This window comes from Salmo salar, unplaced genomic scaffold (genome assembly GCF_965601325.2).
Source record: "Salmo salar unplaced genomic scaffold, fSalSal1 ptg000468l, whole genome shotgun sequence".
In the NCBI taxonomy this organism is placed as follows: Eukaryota; Metazoa; Chordata; class Actinopteri; order Salmoniformes; family Salmonidae; genus Salmo; species Salmo salar.
The window spans coordinates 1,245,001-1,268,666 of NW_027675396.1; the positions used below are offsets into that span (position 1 = coordinate 1,245,001).

The following is a 23,666-nucleotide window of genomic DNA, read 5'->3' on the forward strand; positions in this document are numbered from 1 at the left end:
AAATTACAAATGATCAAAGTTTTGCCTGCAGATAGAAACATGTATAGTACAAATATTTGAGTAGACTGACCAGACCAGTTTAAAAGCAGTATCAGTCAAAAGACAGACAGTGAGGTATCAGATTTAGATTGTATTGAGTATACAGTCCACACCATATCTATTTTGACAGTGAAGATAACATTTTAAATGTGGCTCTAAACTCCAACATTTTGGATTTCAGATCAAATGTTTCATATGAGGTGACAGTATATAATGTCACCTTTTATTTGAGGATATTTTCATACATATCTGTTTCACCATTTAGAAAAATGAAAGCACTTTATGTATCTAGTCCCCCTATTTAAAAAAGTCATATGTTTTCTGACCAATTCACTCATAGTGTATTAAATTAGTCAAAAGTTTATTATTTGGTCCCATATTCTTTGACTGCAATGACTACATCAAGCCTGTGACTGCCATGATTGAGAAAGATCATGAATAATAATGAGTGAGAGAGTTACAGAGGCTACAACAAAACATGCTAACCTCTCACCATTACCAATAACAGAGGCTACAACAAAACATGCTAACCTCTCACCATTACCAATAACAGAGGCTACAACAAAACATGCTAACCTCTCACCATTACCAATAACAGAGGATACAACAAAACATGCTAACCTCTCACCATTACCAATAACAGAGGCTACAACAAAACATGCTAACCTCTCACCATTACCAATAACAGAGGCTACAACAAAACATGCTAACCTCTCACCATTACCAATAACAGAGGCTACAACAAAACATGCTAACCTCTCACCATTACCAATAACAGAGGATACAACAAAACATGCTAACCTCTCACCATTACCAATAACAGAGGCTACAGCAAAACATGCTAACCTCTCACCATTACCAATAACAGAGGCTACAACAAAACATGCTAACCTCTCACCATTACCAATAACAGAGGCTACAACAAAACATGCTAACCTCTCACCATTACCAATAACAGAGGCTACAACAAAACATGCTAACCTCTCACCATTACCAATAACAGAGGATACAACAAAACATGCTAACCTCTCACCATTACCAATAACAGAGGCTACAACAAAACATGCTAACCTCTCTCCATTACCAATAACAGAGGCTACAACAAAACATGCTAACCTCTCACCATTACCAATAACAGAGGCTACAACAAAACATGCTAACCTCTCACCATTACCAATAACAGAGGATACAACAAAACATGCTAACCTCTCACCATTACCAATAACAGTGGCTACAACAAAACATGCTAACCTCTCACCATTACCAATAACAGTGGCTACAACAAAACATGCTAACCTCTCACCATTACCAATAACAGTGGCTACAACAAAACATGCTAACCTCTCACCATTACCAATAACAGAGGCTACAACAAAACATGCTAACCTCTCACCATTACCAATAACAGAGGCTACAACAAAACATGCTAACCTCTCACCATTACTAATAACAGAGGCTACAACAAAACATGCTAACCTCTCACCATTACCAATTACAGAGGCTACAACAAAACATGCTAACCTCTCACATTACCAATAACAGAGGCTACAACAAAACATGCTAACCTCTCACCATTACCAATAACAGAGGCTACAACAAAACATGCTAACCTCTCACCATTACCAATAACAGAGACTACAACAAAACATGCTAACCTCTCACCATTACCAATAACAGAGGCTACAACAAAACATGCTAACCTCTCACCATTACCAATAACAGAGGCCACAACAAAACATGCTAACCTCTCACCATTACCAATAACAGAGGCTACAACAAAACATGCTAACCTCTCACCATTACCAATAACAGAGACTACAACAAAACATGCTAACCTCTCATCATTACCAATAACAGAGACTACAACAAAACATGCTAACCTCTCACCATTACCAATAACAGAGGCTACAACAAAACATGCTAACCTCTCACCATTACCAATAACAGAGGATACAACAAAACACTTGTTGACCAACTACAGGAATACTGACCTCAGAGTCTTCAGTCTGCAGTGTTGATCCTCCAGTCCAGCAGAGAGCAGCTTCACTCCTGAATCCTTCAGGTCATTGTTACTCAGGTCCAGCTCTCTCAGGTGTGAGGGGTTTGAACTGAGAACTGAGGCCAACACTTTACAGGATGTCTTTCTGAGTTTACAGCATGAGAGTCTGCCAACACAGAAGAAATATAATGACAGACAGGTTGTATTAAAATGATACGCTTAGCTTTCTCTGTTTACGCTGTTACCCATTTACAAATAATGTGTTGGGTTTGACCACAGAGCTGAGACCAGAGAAGCACAGCCTTCCTCTGTGACTAGACAGCCTGACAGCCTGCAAAGAGTCAAATCATATTAAAATCACACTGATATTCTTTGGTGGTGAAAATAGTGGCAGTATATTTCTTCAACATATTCAGATATATCAGTCATGAAACCTGCCATATCTATTCAGAAATTAAGGTATCATATTAGAAATTACAAATTATCAAAGTTTTGCCTGCAGATAGAAACATATATAGTACAAATATTTGAGTAGACTGACCAGACCAGTTTAAAAGCAGTATCAGTCAAAAGACAGACAGTGAGGTATCAGATTTAGATTGTATTGAGTATACAGTCCACACCATATCTATTTTGACAGTGAAGATAACATTTTAAATGTGGCTCTAAACCCCAACATTTTGGATTTCAGATCAAATGTTTCATATGAGGTGACAGTATATAATGTCACCTTTTATTTGAGGATATTTTCATACATATCTGTTTCACCGTTTAGAAATGAAAGCAGTTCATGTATCTAGTCCCCCTATTTGAAGAAGTCATAAGTATTCTGACCAATTCATTTATAGTGTATTAAAGTAGTCAATAGATTAGTGTTTGGTTGTAAACTAGTTGGTCTTATTTGCAGTTTGTTTTGGTTGTGTTTTGCACCAATAATAAAATGGTGGATGATGACTGGATTAATCTTCTGTCTAAGTGAGTAGATAACATGTTTCTGAACACTACTAAATGAATCCTGATAACATGATTAATACAAATCATGAATGAATCATGAATAATAATGAGAGAGAAAGTTACAGAGGCTACAACAAAACATGCTAACCTCTCACCATTACCAATAACAGAGGCTAAAACAAAACATGCTAACCTCTCACCATTACCAATAACAGAGGCCACAACAAAACATGCTAACCTCTCACCATTACTAATAACAGAGGCTACAACAAAACATGCTAACCTCTCACCATTACCAATAACAGAGGATACAACAAAACATGCTAACCTCTCACCATTACCAATAACAGAGGATACAACAAAACATGCTAACCTCTCACCATTACCAATAACAGAGGATACAACAAAACATGCTAACCTCTCACCATTACCAATAACAGAGGCTACAACAAAACATGCTAACCTCTCACCATTACCAATAACAGAGGCTTCAACAAAACCTGCTAACCTCTCACCATTACCAATAACAGAGGCTACAACAAAACATGCTAACCTCTCACCATCACCAATAACAGAGGATACAACAAAACATGCTAACCTCTCACCATTACCAATAACAGAGGCTACAACAAAACATGCTAACCTCTCACCATTACCAATAACAGAGGCTACAACAAAACATGCTAACCTCTCACCATTACCAATAACAGAGGCTACAACAAAACATGCTAACCTCTCACCATTACCAATAACAGAGGCTACAACAAAACATGCTAACCTCTCACCATTACCAATAACAGAGACTACAACAAAACATGCTAACCTCTCACCATTACCAATAACAGAGGATACAACAGAACATGCTAACCTCTCACCATTACCAATAACAGAGGATACAACAGAACATGCTAACCTCTCACCATTACCAATAACAGAGACTACAACAAAACATGCTAACCTCTCACCATTACCAATAACAGAGACTACAACAAAACATGCTAACCTCTCACCATTACCAATAACAGAGGCTACAGCAAAACATGCTAACCTCTCACCATTACCAATAACAGAGGCTACAACAAAACATGCTAACCTCTCACCATTACCAATAACAGATGCTACAACAAAACATGCTAACCTCTCACCATTACCAATAACATAGGCTACAACAAAACATGCTAACCTCTCACCATTACCAATAACAGAGGCTACAACAAAACATGCTAACCTCTCACCATTACCAATAACAGAGGCTACAGCAAAACATGCTAACCTCTCACCATTACCAATAACAGAGACTACAACAAAACATGCTAACCTCTCACCATTACCAATAACAGAGGATACAACAGAACATGCTAACCTCTCACCATTACCAATAACAGAGACTACAACAAAACATGCTAACCTCTCACCATTACCAATAACAGAGGCTACAGCAAAACATGCTAACCTCTCACCATTACCAATAACAGAGGCTACAACAAAACATGCTAACCTCTCACCATTACCAATAACAGATGCTACAACAAAACATGCTAACCTCTCACCATTACCAATAACATAGGCTACAACAAAACATGCTAACCTCTCACCATTACCAATAACAGAGGCTACAACAAAACATGCTAACCTCTCACCATTACCAATAACAGAGGCTACAGCAAAACATGCTAACCTCTCACCATTACCAATAACAGAGGCTACAACAAAACATGCTAACCTCTCACCATTACCAATAACAGAGGCTACAACAAAAAATGCTAATCTCTCACCATTACCAATAACAGAGGCTACAACAAAACATGCTAACCTCTCACCATTACCAATAACAGGGGCTACAACAAAACATGCTAACCTCTCACCATTACCAATAACAGAGGCTACAACAAAACATGCTAACCTCTCACCATTACCAATAACAGAGGCTACAACAAAACATGCTAACCTCTCACCATTACCAATAACAGAGACTACAACAAAACATGCTAACCTCTCACCATTACCAATAACAGAGGATACAACAGAACATGCTAACCTCTCACCATTACCAATAACAGAGGATACAACAGAACATGCTAACCTCTCACCATTACCAATAACAGAGTCTACAACAAAACATGCTAACCTCTCACCATTACCAATAACAGAGGCTACAACAAAACATGCTAACCTCTCACCATTACCAATAACAGAGACTACAACAAAACATGCTAACCTCTCACCATTACCAATAACAGAGGATACAACAGAACATGCTAACCTCTCACCATTACCAATAACAGAGGATACAACAGAACATGCTAACCTCTCACCATTACCAATAACAGAGTCTACAACAAAACATGCTAACCTCTCACCATTACCAATAACAGAGGGGGTTTGATCTTTGTTAGTAGAATCACAAGCCTCACTGCAGGTGTCAGGATTCCCGCTTCCTGAGTCTGTTTCTGCCTGAGCTGACTGTTTTCTGTTTGGAGTCTAAGGGTGCGTTCAGAAACCTATCTGGTTGCCAGGCGACGAAGTTAGGCGGGAGATCTAGTGATTACCCTACACCTGCATCTCATCAACCTTCTGCACACCTGGTCCTGATCATCACCTCTTCATAAGCCCTGAGCTGACATCCATTCCCTGCTGGATCGTTAGCAACGAACAGCCTCATGTTTCCTGAGCTAGTCTTGTTGTTTTGTTCTTGTTACTGGTTACTCCCCCCCGTTTACTCTGTCTACAGTCATCCTCCCGGAACATTCAACTCCCTTGCCTGGCCGTCGTGGATACAGTGACGTCATTGAATCCACCCATCTACTCTCATCAACTCACCTCCGCTGCCGCTCTGTCTCCTGGATCACTCAAATTACACATCAAGACTACCAATAAATACTCACCTTCATTTTACTCACCTGGTCTGCTTCTGGGTTCTGTCTTAGAGAAACGTGACAGCAGGCATGGAATATGGGACAACATGCTAAACTTATGACTACTTTAATACACTATAAGTAATATGTCCGAATAATTACGACTTTTTCAAATGGGAGAACTACATGCATAAAGTACTTTCATATCTGATAATACTGACCTCAGAGTCTCCAGTTTACAGTGTGGATCCTCCAGTCCAGCAGAGAGCAGCTTCACTCCTGAATCCTTCAGGTCATTGTTACTCAGGTCCAGCTCTCTCAGGTGTGAGGGGTTTGAACTGAGAACTGAGGCCAACACTTTACAGGATGTCTTTCTGAGTTTACAGCCTGACAGCCTGCAAAGAGTCAAATCATATTAAAATCACACTGCTATTCTTTGGTGGTGAAAATAGTAGCGGTATAATTTTTCAACATATGAAACCTTCCATATCTATTCGTAAATTAATGTATCATTAAAAATGACAAATGATCAAAGTATTGCCTGCAGATAGAAACATGTATAGTACAAATATTTGAGTAGACTGACCAGACCAGTTTAAAAGCAGTATCAGTCAAAAGACAGACAGTGAGGTATCAGATTTAGATTGTATTTAGTATACAGTCCACACCATATCTATTTTGACAGTGAAGATAACATTTTAAATGTGGCTCTAAACTCCAACATTTTGGATTTCAGATCAAATGTTTCATATGAGGTGACAGTATATAATGTCACCTTTTATTTGAGGATATTTTCATACATATCTGTTTCACCATTTAGAAAAATGAAAGCACTTTATGTATCTAGTACCCCTATTTAAAGAAGTCATATGTTTTCTGACCAATTAACTCATAGTGTATTAAATTAGTCAAATGATTAGTATTTGGTCCCATATTCTTTGACTGCAATGACTACATCAAGCCTGTGACTGCCATGATCGAGAAAGATCATGAATAATAATGAGTGAGAGAGTTACAGAGGATACAACAAAACATGCTAACCTCTCACCATTACCAATAACAGAGGCTACAACAAAACATGCTAACCTCTCACCATTACCAATAACAGAGGCTACAACAAAACATGCTAACCTCTCACCATTACCAATAACAGAGGCTTCAACAAAACATGCTAACCTCTCACCATTACCAATACAGAGGCTACAACAAAACATGCTAACCTCTCACCATTACCAATAACAGAGGCTACAACAAAACATGCTAACCTCTCACCATTACCAATAACAGAGGCTACAACAGAACATGCTAACCTCTCACCATTACCAATAACAGAGGCTACAACAAAACATGCTAACCTCTCACCATTACCAATAACAGAGGCTACAACAAAACATGCTAACCTCTCACCATTACCAATAACAGAGGCTACAACAAAACATGCTAACATCTCACCATTACCAATGACAGAGGGGGTATGATCTTTGTACCTCTGTAAATTTCTCATTCCTCATTATTCACGACTAATTCCTGATTATTCATAATCATGGTAGCATCCACATGAATGTAGAAGTGTTCAGAAACATCTTCTATTCTTACTGACAATACAAGTGAAGTGACTCCAAAATGACAGGACATTATTCACCATTCAGTTTCTATTAGGAAAAATATAATCCAAAACACAACCAAGACAAACTGGAAATGAATTCAACAAGTTAGTAGAATCACACGCTTGATGTAATCACTGCAGGTATGGAATATTGGACCCAACACTAAACTTTTGACTAAATTAATTTGTCCAAATAATTAAGACTTCTTCAAATAGGAGAACTAAACTCAGCAAAAAAAGAAACGTCCTCTCACTGTCATTTGCGTTTATTTTCATCAAACTTAACATGTGTAAATATTTGTATGAACATAACAAGATTCAACAACTGAGACATAAACTGAACAAGTTCCACAGACATGTGACTCACAGAAATGGAATAATGTGTCCCTGAACAAAGGGGGGTCAAAATCAAAAGTAACAGTCAGTATCTGGTGTGGCCACCAGCTGCATTAAGTACTGCAGTGCATCTCCTCCTCATGGACTGCACCAGATTTGCCAGTTCTTGATGTGAGATGTTACCCCACTCTTCCACCAAGGCACCTGCAAGTTCCTGGACATTTTGGGGGGGAATGGCCTTAGCCCTCACCCTCCGATCCAACAGGTCCCAGATGTGCTCAATGGGATTGAGATCCGGGCTCTTCGCTGGCCATGGCAGAACACTGACATTCCTGTCTTGCAGGAAATCACGCACAGAACAAGCTGTATGGCTGGTGGCATTGTCATGCTGGAGGGTCATGTCAGGATGAGCCTGCAGGAAGGGTACCACATGAGAGAGGAGGATGTCTTCCCTGTAACGCACATCGTTGAGATTGCCTGCAATGACAACAAGCTCAGTCCGGTGATGCTGTAACACACTGCCCCAGACCATGACGGACCCTCCACCTCCAAATCGATCCCGCTCCAGAGTACAGGCCTCGGTGTAACGCTCATTCCTTCGACGATAAACGCGAATCCGACCATCACCCCTGGTGAGCCAAAACCTCGACTCGTCAGTGAAGAGCACTTTTTGCCAGTCCTGTCTGGTCCAGCGATGGTGGGTTTGTGCCCATAGGTGACGTTGTTGCCGGTGATGTCTGGTGAGGACCTGCCTTACAACAGGTCTACAAGCCCTCAGCCCAGCCTCTCTCAGCCTATTGAGGACAGTCTGAGGACTGATGGAGGGATTGTGCATTCCTGGTGTAACTCGGGCAGTTGTTGCCATCCTGTACCTGTCCCGCAGGTGTGATGTTCGGATGTACCGATCCTGCGCAGGTGTTGTTACACGTGACCCTGCCACTGTGAGGACGATCAGCTGTCCGTCCTGTCTCCCTGTAGCGCTGTCTAAGGCGTCTCATAGTACGAACATTGCAATTTATTGCCCTGGCCACATCTGCAGTCCTTGTGCCTCCTTGCAGCATGCCTAAGGCACGTTCACGCAGATGAGCAGGGACCCTGGGCATCTTTCTTTTGGTGTTTTTCAGAGTCAGTAGAAAGGCCTCTTTCGTGTCCTAAGATTTCATAACTGTGACCTTCATTGCCTACCATCTGTAAGCTGTTAGTGTCTTAACGACCGTTCCACAGGTGCATGTTCATTAATTGTTTATGGTTCATTGAACAAGCATGGGGAAACAGTGCTTAAACCCTTTACAATGAAGATCTGTGAAGTTATTTGGATTTTTATGAATTATCTTTGAAAGACAGGGTCCTGAAAAAGGGATGTTTCTTTTTTTGTTGAGTTTAGATGCATAAAGTGCTTTCATATCTAAACGGTAAAAAATACAGTCTTGGCCAAAAGTTTTGAGAATGACACAAATATTAATTTTCACAAAGTCTGCTGCCTCAGTTTGTATGATGGCAATTTGCATATACTCCAGAATGTTATGAAGAGTGATCAGATAAATTGCAAATAATTGCCAAGTCCCTCTTTGCCATGCAAATGAACTGAATCCCCAAAAAACATTTCCACTGCATTTCAGCCCTGCCACAAAAGGACCAGCTGACATCATGTCAGTGATTCTCTCGGTAACACAGGTGTGAGTGTTGACGAGGACAAGGCTGGAGATCACTCTGTCATGCTGATTGTGTTTGCATAACAGACTGGAAGCTTCAAAAGGAGGGTGGTGCTTGGAATCATTGTTCTTCCTCTGTCAACATGGTTACCTGCAAGGAAACACGTGTCATCATCATTGCTTTGCACACAAAGGGCTTCACAGGCAAGGATATTGCTGCCAGTAAGATTGCACCTAAATCAACCATTTATCGGATCATCAAGAACTTCAAGGAGAGCGGTTCAATTGTTGTGAAGAAGGCTTCAGGGCGCCCAAGAAAGTCCAGCAAACGCCAGGACCGTCTCCTAAAGTTGATTCAGCTGCGGGATCGGGGCACCACCAGTACAGAGCTTGCTCAAGAATGGCAGCAGGCAGGTGTGAGTGCATCTGCACGCACAGTGAGGCGAAGACTTTCGGAGGATGGCCTGGTGTCAAGAAGGGCAGCAAAGAAGCAACTTCTCTCCAGGAAAAACATCAGGGACAGACTGATATTCTGCAAAAGGTACAGGGATTGGATTGCTGAGGACTGGGGTAAGTCATTTTTTCTGATGAATCCCCTTTCTGATTGTTTGAGGCATCCGGAAAAAAGCTTGTCTGGAGAAGGCAAGGTGAGAGCTACCATCAGTCCTGTGTCATGCCAACAGTAAAGCATCCTGAGACCATTCATGTGTGGGGTTGCTTCTCAGCCAAGGGAGTGGGCTCACTCACAATTTTGCCAAAGAACACAGCATGAATAAAGAATGGTACCAACACATCCTCCGAGAGCAACTTCTCCCAACCAGTCAGGAACAGTTTGGTGAGGAACAATGCCTTTTCCAGCATGATGGAGCACTTTGCCATAAGGCAAAAGTGATAACTAAGTGGCTCTGGGAACAAAACATTGATATTTTGGGTCCATGGCCAGGAAACTCCCCAGACCTTAATCCCATTGAGAACTTGTGGTCAATCCTCAAGAGGCAGGTGGACAAACAAAAACCCACAAATTCCGACAAACTCCAAGCATTGATTATGCAAGAATGGGCTGCCATCAGTCAGGATGTGGCCCAGAGGTTAATTGACAGCATGCCAGGGCAGATTGCAGAGGTCTTGGAAAAGAATGGTCAGCACTGCAAATATTGACTCATTGCTTCAACTTCATATGATTGTCAATAAAAGCCTTTGACACTTATGAAATGCTTGTAATTATACTTCAGTATTCCATAGTAACATCTGACAAAAATATCTAAAGACACTGAAGCAGCAGACTTTGTGAAAATTAATATTTGTGTCATTCTCAAAACTTGTGGCCACGACTGTATATGTATGAACACCTTTAAACAAAAGGTGACGTTCTGTACTGTCACCTAATATCCAACATTCTATCTCAAATCCAAAATGCTGGAGCATAGCACCAAATGTAAAACTGTAAGCTTCACTGTCCAAACACATATGGTGTGGACTATGTGTGTCTGGTAAACACATGTGGATCTGGTGAACAGTTATCACTTGTTGACCAACTACAGGAATACTGACCTCAGAGTCTCCAGTTTACAGTGGGGATTCCCCAGTCCAGCAGAGAGCAGCTTCACTCCTGAATCCTTCAGGTCATTGTTACTCAGGTCCAGCTCTCTCAGGTGTGAGGGGTTTGACCTCAGAGCTGAGACCAGAGAATCACAGCCTTCCTCTGTGACTAGACAGCCTGACAGCCTGCAAAGAGTCAAATCATATTAAAACCACACTGCTATTCTTTGGTGGTGAAAATAGTGGCAGTATATTTCTTCAACATATTCAGATATATCAGTGTCCTGAAACCTTCCATATCTATTCAGAAATTAATGTATCATATTATAAATTACAAATTATCAACGTTTTGCCTGCAGATAGAAACATGTATAGTACAAATATTTGAGTAGACTGACCAGACCAGTTTAAAAGCAGTATCAGTCAAAAGACAGACTTTGAGGTATCAGATTTAGATTGTATTGAGTATACAGTCCACACCATATCTATTTTGACAGTGAAGATAACATTTTAAATGTGGCTCTAAACTCCAACATTTTGGATTTCAGATCAAATGTTTCATATGAGGTGACAGTATATAATGTCAACTTTTATTTGAGGATATTTTCATACATATCTGTTCCACCATTTAGAAAAATATAAGCACTTTATGTATTTAGTCCCCCTATTAGAAGACGTCATAAGTATTCTGACCAGTTCACTATTATATTAAAGTAGTCAAAAGTTTAGTATTTGCTCCCAAACTCGTTTGATGCATTCGCAGTGTGTTTTGCCCAATAATAAAATGGTGGATGATGACTGGATTAATGTTCTGTCTAAGTGAGTAGATAACATATTTCTAAACACTAAATGAATCCTGATGATAACATGATTAATACAAATCATGAATGAATCATGAATAGTAATGATCAGGAAAGTTACAGACTACAACAAAACATGCTAACCTCTCACCATTACCAATAACAGAGGCTACAACAAAACATGCTAACCTCTCACCATTACCAATAACAGAGGCTACAACAAAACATGCTAACCTCTCACCATTACCAATAACAGAGGCTACAACAAAACATGCTAACCTCTCACCATTACCAATAACAGAGGCTACAACAAAACATGCTAACCTCTCACCATTACCAATAACAGAGGCTACAACAAAACATGCTAACCTCTCACCATTACCAATAACAGAGGCTACAACAAAACATGCTAACCTCTCACCATTACCAATAACAGAGGCTACAACAAAACATGCTAACCTCTCACCATTACCAATAACAGAGGCTACAACAAAACATGCTAACCTCTCACCATTACCAATAACAGAGGCTACAACAAAACATGCTAACCTCTCACCATTACCAATAACAGAGGCTACAACAAAACATACTAACCTCTCACCATTACCAATAACAGAGGGGGTTTGATCTTTGTTAGTAGAATCACAAGCCTCACTGCAGGTGTCAGGAATCCCGCTTCCTGAGTCTGTTTCTGCCTGAGCTGACTGTTTTCTGTTTGGAGTCTAAGGGTGCGTTCAGAAACCTATCTGGTTGCCAGGCGACGAAGTTAGGCGGGAGATCTAGTGATATGATTACCCTGTCTGGTTGCCAGGCGACGAAGTTAGGCGGGAGATCTAGTGATTACCCTACACCTGCATCTCATCAACCTTCTGCACACCTGGTCCTGATCATCACCTCTTCATAAGCCCTGAGCTGACATCCATTCCCTGCTGGATCGTTAGCAACGAACAGCCTCATGTTTCCTGAGCTAGTCTTGTTGTTTTGTTCTTGTTACTGGTTACTCCCCCCCCCCGTTTACTCTGTCTACAGTCATCCTCCCGGAACATTCAACTCCCTTACCTGGCCGTCGGTGGATACAGTGACGTCATTGAATCCACCCATCTACTCTCATCAACTCACCTCCGCTGTCGCTCCGTCTCCTGGCTCACTCAAATTACACATCAAGACTACCAATAAATACTCACCTTCATTTTACTCACCTTGTCCTGGTCTGCTTCTGGGTTCTGTCTTAGAGAAACGTGACAGCGGGCATGGAATATGGGACAACATGCTAAACTTATGACTACTTTAATACACTATAAGTAATATGTCCGAATAATTACGACTTTTTCAAATGGGAGAACTACATGCATAAAGTACTTTCATATCTGATAATACTGACCTCAGAGTCTCCAGTTTACAGTGGGGATTCCCCAGTACAGCAGAGAGCAGCTTCACTCCTGAATCCTTCAGGTCATTGTTACTCAGGTCCAGCTCTCTCAGGTGTGAGGGGTTTGAACTGAGAACTGAGGCCAACACTTTACAGGATGTCTTTCTGAGTTTACAGCCTGACAGCCTGCAAAGAGTCAAATCATATTAAAATCACACTGCTATTCTTTGGTGGTGAAAATAGTAGCAGTATAATTTTTCAACATATGAAACCTTCCATATCTATTCGTAAATTAATGTATCATTAAAAATGACAAATGATCAAAGTATTGCCTGCAGATAGAAACATGTATAGTACAAATATTTGAGTAGACTGACCAGACCAGTTTAAAAGCAGTATCAGTCAAAAGACAAACAGTGAGGTATCAGATTTAGATTGTATTGAGTATACAGTCCACACCATATCTATTTTGACAGTGAAGATAACATTTTAAATGAGGCTCTAAACTCCAACATTTTGGATTTCAGATCAAATGTTTCATATGAGGTGACAGTATATAATGTCACCTTTTATTTGAGGATATTTTCATACATATCTGTTTCACCATTTAGAAAAATGAAAGCACTTTATGTATCTAGTCCCCCTATTTAAAGAAGTCATATGTTTTCTGACCAATTAACTCATAGTGTATTAAATTAATCAAATGATTAGTATTTGGTCCCATATTCTTTGACTGCAATGACTACATCAAGCCTGTGACTGCCATGATCGAGAAAGATCATGAATAATAATGAGTGAGAGAGTTACAGAGGCTGCAACAAAACATGCTAACCTCTCACCATTACCAATAACAGAGACTACAACAAAACATGCTAACCTCTCACCATTACCAATAACAGAGGCTACAACAAAACATGCTAACCTCTCACCATTACCAATAACAGAGTCTACAACAAAACATGCTAACCTCTCACCATTACCAATAACAGAGGCTACAACAAAACATGCTAACCTCTCACCATTACCAATAACAGAGACTACAACAAAACATGCTAACCTCTCACCATTACCAATAACAGAGGGGGTTTGATCTTTGTGCCTCCGTTTCTCATTTATCATCATTCACGATTCATTCATGGTTATTCATAATCATGGTAGCATCCACATGAATGTAGAAATCACTGACAATAGAAGTGAAGTGACTCCAAAATGACAGGACATTATTTACTATTCAGTATCCATTAGGAAAAACATCATCCAAAACACAACCAAGACCAACTGCAAATGAATTCAACAAGTTAGTAGAATCACAAGCCTCACTGCAGGTGTCAGGAATCCCGCTTCCTGAGTCTGTTTCTGCCTGAGCTGACTGTTTTCTGTTTGGAGTCTAAGGGTGCGTTCAGAAACCTATCTGGTTGCTAGGCGACGAAGTTAGGCGGGAGATCTAGTGATTACCCTACACCTGCATCTCATCAACCTTCTGCACACCTGGTCCTGATCATCACCTCTTCATAAGCCCTGAGCTGACATCCATTCCCTGCTGGATCGTTAGCAACGAACAGCCTCATGTTTCCTGAGCTAGTCTTGTTGTTTTGTTCTTGTTACTGGTTACTCACCCCCCGTTTACTCTGTCTACAGTCATCCTCCCGGAACATTCAACTCCCTTGCCTGGCCGTCGGTGGATACAGTGACGTCATTGAATCCACCCATCTACTCTCATCAACTCACCTCCGCTGCCGCTCCGTCTCCTGGATCACTCAAATTACACATCAAGACTACCAATAAATACTCACCTTCATTTTACTCACCTGGTCTGCTTCTGGGTTCTGTCTTAGAGAAACGTGACAGCAGGCATGGAATATGGGACAACATGCTAAACTTATGACTACTTTAATACACTATAAGTAATATGTCCGAATAATTACGACTTTTTCAAATGGGAGAACTACATGCATAAAGTACTTTCATATCTGATAATACTGACCTCAGAGTCTCCAGTTTACAGTGGGGATTCCCCAGTCCAGCAGAGAGCAGCTTCACTCCTGAATCCTTCAGGTCATTGTTACTCAGATCCAACTCTCTCAGGTGTGAGGGGTTTAACCTCAGAGCTGAGACCAGAGAATCACAGCCTTCCTCTGTGACTCCACAGCCTGACAGCCTGACAAAGAGATCATGACTTCAAACACATTGTTAATTTAGTGTAGAAGGACAATGGCAGATGCATTTGGTTAATTCTCCCAAACAACATATATATTCTTCTTCTGTGTCCTAGAATTGTATGGTCATATTGTTATACTAATGTGAAAATCAATGCATTTATTCACACACACACACACACACACACACACACACACACACACACACACTGGACACACAGTCAGCATATAACTTTGTCCAAGTGGTGGTCAGAATGTTTGTATTACCTAGCCTGAAAAGTCAAACATGTCTGATATGAACATTGACATAAACCCTCTACATACTTGAGTTTCTCCAGTCTGCAGTGTGGATCCTCCAGTCCAGCAGAGAGCAGTCTGACTCCTGAGTCTCCTGGGTGATTGTAGCTCAGGTCCAGCTCTCTCAGGTGTGAGGGGTTTGACCTCAGAGCTGAGACCAGAGAAGCACAGCCTTCCTCTGTGACTCCACAGCCTGACAGCCTGCAACGAGATCATCATGACTTCACAAACACACTGTTTAGTTAACACCAGTAGTGTTGAAGGACAATGGAAGATGCATTTGGTTTATTCTCTCAAACAACATATAGATTCATCTTCCGTCAGCTACAATTGTATGGTCATATTGTTATACTAATGTGAAAATCAATGCATTTATTCAATGTTTTCAATGTAATATTATACACATATTATAATGCATATTTTTCTTTAACCTGAATATTTCTTCCTGATGATTAGATTTTATATGTCATTTTATGTACTCACAGAAATGCACTGGAGGCTTTGAACACTGGCAGCAGCCTCAGAAGACCTTCCTCTGATCTGGAGTATTTCTTCAGGTCAAACACATCCAGCTCCTTTTCTGAAGTCAGCAACACAAAGACCAGAGCTGACCACTGTGCAGGTGACAGGTTGGGTTTTGAGAGACTTCCTGATCTCAGGTAGCTTTGGATCTCCTCCACTAGAGAATGGTCATTCAGTTCATTCAGACAGTGGAACAGATTGATGCTCCTCTCTGGAGAGGGATTCTCCCTGATCTTCTCCTTGATGTACTTGACTGTCTCTTCATGGCTCTGTGAGCTGCTTCTTGTCTTTGTCAGTAGACCTCGTAAGTGCTTCTGATTGGACTCCAGTGAGAGTCCCAGAAGGAAGCGGAGGAACAGGTCCAGGTTTCCCATCTCACTTTGTAAGGCTTTATCCACAGCACTCTTGTAGACAGTAACTTCAGACTTGTCTCTGTACAGCAGAGAAAAGATACTGGAATTTGTTTGCTGTTTGTCCACGAGATTCTCATTTTTGTTGATGAATGAGAGGAACACATATACAGCAGCCAGAAACTCCTGAATGCTCAGATGAACGAAGCAGTACACCTTGTCCTGGTACAGCCCACATTCCTCTTTAAAGAGCTGTGTGCACAATCCTGAGTACACTGAGGCTTCATTGACATCAATGCCAGCCTCTTTCAGGTCTTCTTCATAGAAAATCAGATTGCCCTTCACTAGCTGTTGAAAAGCCAGTTTTCCCAGTGACAGAATGCTCTCATTATTCAAGTGTGGATCTGTCTCTTCTTTCCCAAGATACTTTTCATTCTTCTGTTTGGTATGAAACACCACAAGGTGTGTGTACATCTCAGTCAGAGTCTTGGGCATCTCTTCTCTCTTATGTTTCAGCATGTGTTCGAGGACTGTTGCAGAAATCCAACAGAAGACTGGAATGTGGCACATGATGTGGAGGCTCCTTGATGTCTTTATGTGTGAGATGATTCTGCTGGCCAGCTCCTCATCACTGAATCTCTTTCTGAAGTACTCCTCCTTCTGTGGGTCATTGAACCCTCGTACCTCTGTCACCTGGTCAACACACCCTGAAGGGATCGTATTGGCTGCTGCAGGTCGGGTAGTTATCCAGATGAGAGCAGAGGGAAGCAGATTTCCCTTGATGAGATTTGTCAGCAGAACATCCACTGAGGTTGACTCTGTGACGTCCCAACAGATCTTGTTCTTCTGGAAGTCTAGGGGCAGTCGGCACTCATCCAGACCATCAAAGATGAACAGAACTTTGTACTTGTTGTAGATGGAGATTCTTGATTGTTTGGTTTCCATTGAGAAGTGATTGACAAGTTCAATCAAAGTGTGTTTGTCCCCTTTCATCAAATTCAGCTCCCGAAAAGGGATTGAAAACACAAATTGAACATCCTGATTGGCTTTTCCTTCAGCCCAGTCCAGAATGAACTTCTGCACAGAGACTGTTTTTCCAATGCCAGCGACTCCCTTTGTCAGCACAGTTCTGATAAGTTTGTCTTGTCCAGTTAAGGGTTTGAAGATGTCGTTACATTTGACTGCAGTCTCTGGTCTTGCTTGTTTCCTGGTTGTTGTCTCAATCTGTCTCAGCTCATGTTCATTATTGACCTCTCCTGTTCCACCCTCTGTGATGTAGAGCTCTGTGTAGATCTTATTGAGAAGTGTTGGGTTTCCTTGTTTAGCGATCCCCTCAAATACACGTTGAAACTTCTTCTTTAGATTAGATTTGAGTTCACGTTGGCAAATCACAGCAAGCTCATCTGAATGAAGAAATAACACAGAGGATATTAATATTACATCTGCTTTAATGTCTACAGTATTGTAGGACTGTTATAACATTTTAAATTATAATCATTTATTCTCTTAACTGACTGTTTAAATGTTTTCATAATGCATTACAGACTGGTGTGACTGATAATGTAATTATTGGTATTATTGATGGTATTATTAATGTTGTCTCTCTGTCTCTGTCTCTCTCTCTAAATTAATCAACACAACACATCCCTTCTGCTACTTGATGAGGTCACTAGGTGTTGTGTTAAGGCTGCTACAATATCATTGAGTTACTCAGCTACTTTAGCTGTACTTTAGCTACAGCTTTTAAATGTTATAAAACAGCATTCAACATGAGGCAGACAGATCTTACATTTCTCCAGTGTGTCAGCAAGCTCCTTCTGGTTCATTTTCCTCAGGACGTGCAGTGTGATCTTCAGAGCCCCCTCTCTGGCACTGCTCTCCTGCTTCTCATCTTCAGCATGCACCACTTCCTCATCCTGCTTCTGACTCTCAAAGCCTTCTGGGAGTTCTGGACTAAGAATCCTCTTGAACATCTTCAGCTCGTTCTTCACAAATGTCATCATTTTCTCTTCAAGCAACTAAAATAAATCAAGTAAATAAGTTAAGCAAGAGAAGAAATGCTTTCTCATTAACACATTAATGAATAATTGACAGATCAACTTTACTTGAGGTAAACAAAAACAAATGTACATAACAGGATCACATACACTGAATATAGAGTCCAGGTCTGTTTGATGACTCTGGGAAGACTGACCACTGAGAATCTCTGACTCTGATCTCTCCTGTTGGTTTCTGTGGACAAAACATGAGATTACATCTCCTCATCCAGGGAGTACACACACACACACACACACACACACACACACACACACACACACACACACACACACACACACACACACACACACACACACACACACACACACACACACACGGAGGGAATGTTGTGTTTGTTTAATATTGTTTTAGGACTATGAAAATGGACTAAAGGATTAGTCTATGGATTATGAAAACAACAAAATAAATGTGAAAATGTGAGAGGAGAAATGACTAGAGACAGTGTTGTTTAACTCACTGACCATGACCCATGAGTTCTTCTTACCTTTGTTCAGTAGAAAAGTCTCCCTCTCTAAAGGATATAGGAGGCGCCATAGACTGCTCACTCTTCATGGACACACAGCTGGGTACAGGGGAGGCTGGTCTCTCCTGCTTGATTGGACTTCAACACAACAGAGACAAACATTACATTTCTCATCTACTCTGATCTCAGTTGGGAAACATAAGAAGAGCTCTGGATCAGACAGACAGACAGACAGACAGACAGACAGACAGACAGACAGACAGACAGACGGAGATAGATACACAGACAGACAGACAGACAGACAGACAGACAGACAGACAGACAGACAGACAGACAGACAGACAGACAGACAGACAGACAGACAGACAGACGGAGATAGATACACAGACAGACAGACAGACAGACAGACAGACAGACAGACAGACAGACAGACAGACAGACAGACAGACAGACAGACAGACAGATACACAGACAGACGGAGATAGATACACAGACAGACAGACAGACAGACAGACAGACAGACAGACAGACAGACAGACAGACAGACAGACAGACAGACAGACACAGACAGACACAGACAGACAGACAGACAGACAGACAGACAGACAGACAGACAGACAGACAGACAGACAGACAGACAGACAGACAGACAGACAGACAGCAAAATACACACAGACAGAGAGACAGGCAAAGAGACAGACAGACAGATAGACAGACAGAGAGACACACACACAAGGAGGGAATATTGTGTTTGTTTAATATTGTTTTAGGACTATGAAAATGGACGAAAGGATTAGCCTATGGATTATGAAAACAACAAAAAGAAAATGGTAAAATGGGAGAGTAGAAATGACTAGAGACAGTGTTGTTTAATTCACTGACCATGACCCATGAGTTCTTCTTACCTTTGTTCAGTAGAAAAGTCTCCCTCTCTAAACTCTATAGGTTGACCCATAGACCAGTCACTCTTCATGGACACACAGCTGGGTACAGGGGAGGCTGGTCTCTCCTGCTTGATTGGACTTCAACACAACAGAGACAAACATTACATCTCTCATCTACTCTGATCTCAGATTGGAAACATAAGAAGAGCTCTGGATCAGACAGACAGACAGACAGACAGACAGACAGACAGACAGACAGACAGACAGACAGACAGACAGATACACAGACAGACGGAGATAGATACACAGACAGACAGACAGACAGACAGACAGACAGACAGACAGACAGACAGACAGACAGACAGACAGACAGACAGACAGACAGACAGACAGACAGACAGACAGATACACAGACAGACGGAGATAGATACACAGACAGACAGACAGACAGACAGAGATAGATACACAGACAGACGGAGATAGATACACAGACAGACGGAGATAGATACACAGACAGACGGAGATAGATACACAGACAGACGGAGATAGATAGACAGACAGACAGACAGACAGACAGACAGACAGACAGACAGACAGACAGACAGACAGACAGACAGACAGACAGACAGACAGACAGACAGACAGACAGACAGACAGACAGACAGACAGACAGACAGCAAAATACACACAGACAGAGAGACAGGCAAAGAGACAGACAGACAGATAGACAGACAGAGAGACACACACACAAGGAGGGAATATTGTGTTTGTTTAATATTGTTTTAGGACTATGAAAATGGACGAAAGTATTAGCCTATGGATTATGAAAACTACAAAAAGAAAATGTGAAAATGGGAGAGGAGAAATGACTAGAGACAGTGTTGTTAAACTCACTGACCATGACCCATGAGTTCTTCTTACCTTTGTTCAGTAGAAAAGTCTCCCTCTCTAAAGTGTATAGGATGATCCATAGACTGGTCACTCTTCATGGACACACAGCTGGGAACAGGGGAGGCTGGTCTCTCCTGCTTGATTGGACTTCAACACAACAGAGACAAACATTACATCTCTCATCTACTCTGAGCTCAGATGGGGAAACATAAGAAGAGCTCTGGATCAGACAGACAGACAGACAGACAGACAGACAGACAGACAGACAGACAGACAGACAGACAGACAGACAGACAGACAGACAGACAGACAGACAGACAGACAGACAGACAGACAGACAGACAGACACACAGACAGACGGAGATAGATACACAGACAGACAGACAGACAGACAGACAGACAGACAGACAGACAGACAGACAGACAGACAGACAGACAGACAGACAGACAGACAGACAGACAGCAAAATACACACAGACAGAGAGACAGGCAAAGAGACAGACAGACAGATAGACAGACAGAGAGACACACACACAAGGAGGGAATATTGTGTTTGTTTAATATTGTTTTAGGACTATGAAAATGGACGAAAGTATTAGCCTATGGATTATGAAAACTACAAAAAGAAAATGTGAAAATGGGAGAGGAGAAATGACTAGAGACAGTGTTGTTAAACTCACTGACCATGACCCATGAGTTCTTCTTACCTTTGTTCAGTAGAAAAGTCTCCCTCTCTAAAGTGTATAGGATGATCCATAGACTGGTCACTCTTCATGGACACACAGCTGGGAACAGGGGAGGCTGGTCTCTCCTGCTTGATTGGACTTCAACACAACAGAGACAAACATTACATCTCTCATCTACTCTGAGCTCAGATGGGGAAACATAAGAAGAGCTCTGGATCAGACAGACAGACAGACAGACAGACAGACAGACAGACAGACAGACAGACAGACAGACAGACAGACAGACAGACAGACAGACAGACAGACAGACAGACAGACAGACAGACAGACACACAGACAGACGGAGATAGATACACAGACAGACAGACAGACAGACAGACAGACAGACAGACAGACAGACAGACAGACAGACAGACAGACAGACAGACAGACAGACAGACAGACAGACAGACAGACAGACAGACAGACAGACAGATACACAGACAGATACACAGACAGACGGAGATAGATACACAGACAGACAGACAGACAGACAGACAGACAGACAGACAGACAGACAGACAGACAGACAGACAGACAGACAGACAGACAGACAGACAGACAGACAGACAGACAGACAGACAGACAGACAGACAGACAGACAGCAAAATACACACAGACAGAGAGACAGGCAAAGAGACAGACAGATAGATAGACAGACAGAGAGACACACACACACACGGAGGGAATATTGTGTTTGTTTAATATTGTTTTAGGACTATGAAAATGGACTAAAGTATTAGCCTATGGATTATGAAAACTACAAAAAGAAATGTGAAAATGTGAGAGGAGAAATGACTAGAGACAGTATTGTTTAACTCACTGACCATGACCCATGAGTTCTTCTTACCTTTGTTCAGTAGAAAAGTCTCCCTCTCTAAACTGTATAGGTAGCTTCATAGACCGGTCACTCTTCATGGACACACAGCTGGGAACAGGGGAGGCTGGTCTCTCCTGCTTGATTAGTCTTCAACACAACAGAGACAAACATTACATCTCTCATCTACTCTGATCTCAGATGGGAAACATAAGAAGAGTTTAATTCCAAAACGCTACATATCCATTTTCAGAAATGTTGGTAAATTAGCTTTTATTGTTTAAAGAAATTATTAATGAGATTGGTGTGTTTTTCACTATCTAATCATGACATGGGGTTGATCAATGACAGACATGTATTTGTTTAAAATCTATCACTTAATGATTTCATTTCAGAGAGACAAATATTAATTGTGTTTTTATGTTGGATAAAAGTAGAGACTCAGAGCTAGAAAATGGTATATCAGACACTGCAGTTGAGGAACAATGGGAAAGTAATTCTGCTTTGAAAGTTGATCAACTTGGAACCTCACTTTTGAGAGAATGTCCTTTGAATGTTTTGGTACCTACTGGAGAGCTCTTCTTTGTCTACAGGGCTGTTACTTTGGCAGATAATGTCACCCATCTAAATAAATAGTTGTTATATATATAATTAACTAAATGTATGGTGTTTTTGTTTTATGTCAGTTTAATTTTGTTATGCTATAAACATTTTATTTTATTATAAGTGGTAAAAAGAACTAGAAAATGTTATATTTTGCGATTCTGAGTAATTACTACTTTAGTAAAGAATTACACATTATTCAGTACTACTGCAGTTGCTACATAATTCCAATAGATGGCAGCATAAGACCACAAATGATATTTCAGAATATTAGTTTAGTTTTCTCCCTGGATGCACCACCACTCCCCCTCACAGGAAAACTCCTGTGTGAGCTTCTTTCTGTCCCTTTACACACTGCTAATGCAAGAGGAAGGACTGAAAAAGCATTTAACAGATTACTGTGAAGTAATATAATGATGATTCATGTTTATTATTACCTGTTTTTATGCTCATGTTTGAAATTATACTTCATTACTATAACGATTATCAATAAGCCTGAACATTAATTCAGACACCTCTGGTTGAGAAAAACGTATTTTCCTGGTACATTCATTGTCAAATTCATCAACCACCATCGAGCCACTCTGTCTTCTCTCTCTAGTAGTCAACTCAGCCCCAGTAAAAAGCTGGTGTCTTCACTCTGCCTTCTCTCTCTAGTAGTCAACTCAGCCCCGGTAAAAAGCTGGTGTCTTCACTCTGCCTTCTCTCTCTAGTAGTCAACTCAGCCCCGGTAAAAAGCTGGTGTCGTCAC

At 41.1% G+C, this 23,666-nt stretch overlaps 1 protein-coding gene across 1 annotated transcript; it reads right to left on the reverse strand.

Moving 5' to 3' along the window:
- Positions 1-14,087: 14,087 nt before the first annotated feature.
- Positions 14,088-18,705, reverse strand: LOC145876153 (NLR family CARD domain-containing protein 3-like). The gene is made up of 3 exons (XM_082971941.1): positions 18,622-18,705; positions 18,264-18,492; positions 14,088-17,877 (listed from the first exon to the last, which is right to left on the reverse strand). Exons 2-3 carry the CDS (start codon positions 18,475-18,477, stop codon positions 16,082-16,084), a joined length of 2,010 nt encoding a protein of 669 aa, XP_082828067.1. The 5' UTR covers positions 18,478-18,492; positions 18,622-18,705; the 3' UTR covers positions 14,088-16,081.
- Positions 18,706-23,666: the final 4,961 nt, after the last annotated feature.

What these genes read in the sequence shown, in the direction of transcription:
- LOC145876153 (XM_082971941.1), bottom strand. Translation starts at nt 18,477, where the DNA reads ATGATGACATTTGTGAAGAACGAGCTGAAGATGTTCAAGAGGATTCTT. An exon ending in TGCTGACACACTGGAGAAAT is followed by an intron (nt 17,878 to 18,263) that starts GTAAGATCTGTC and finishes TTCTTCATTCAG; the next exon opens with ATGAGCTTGCTGTGATTTGC.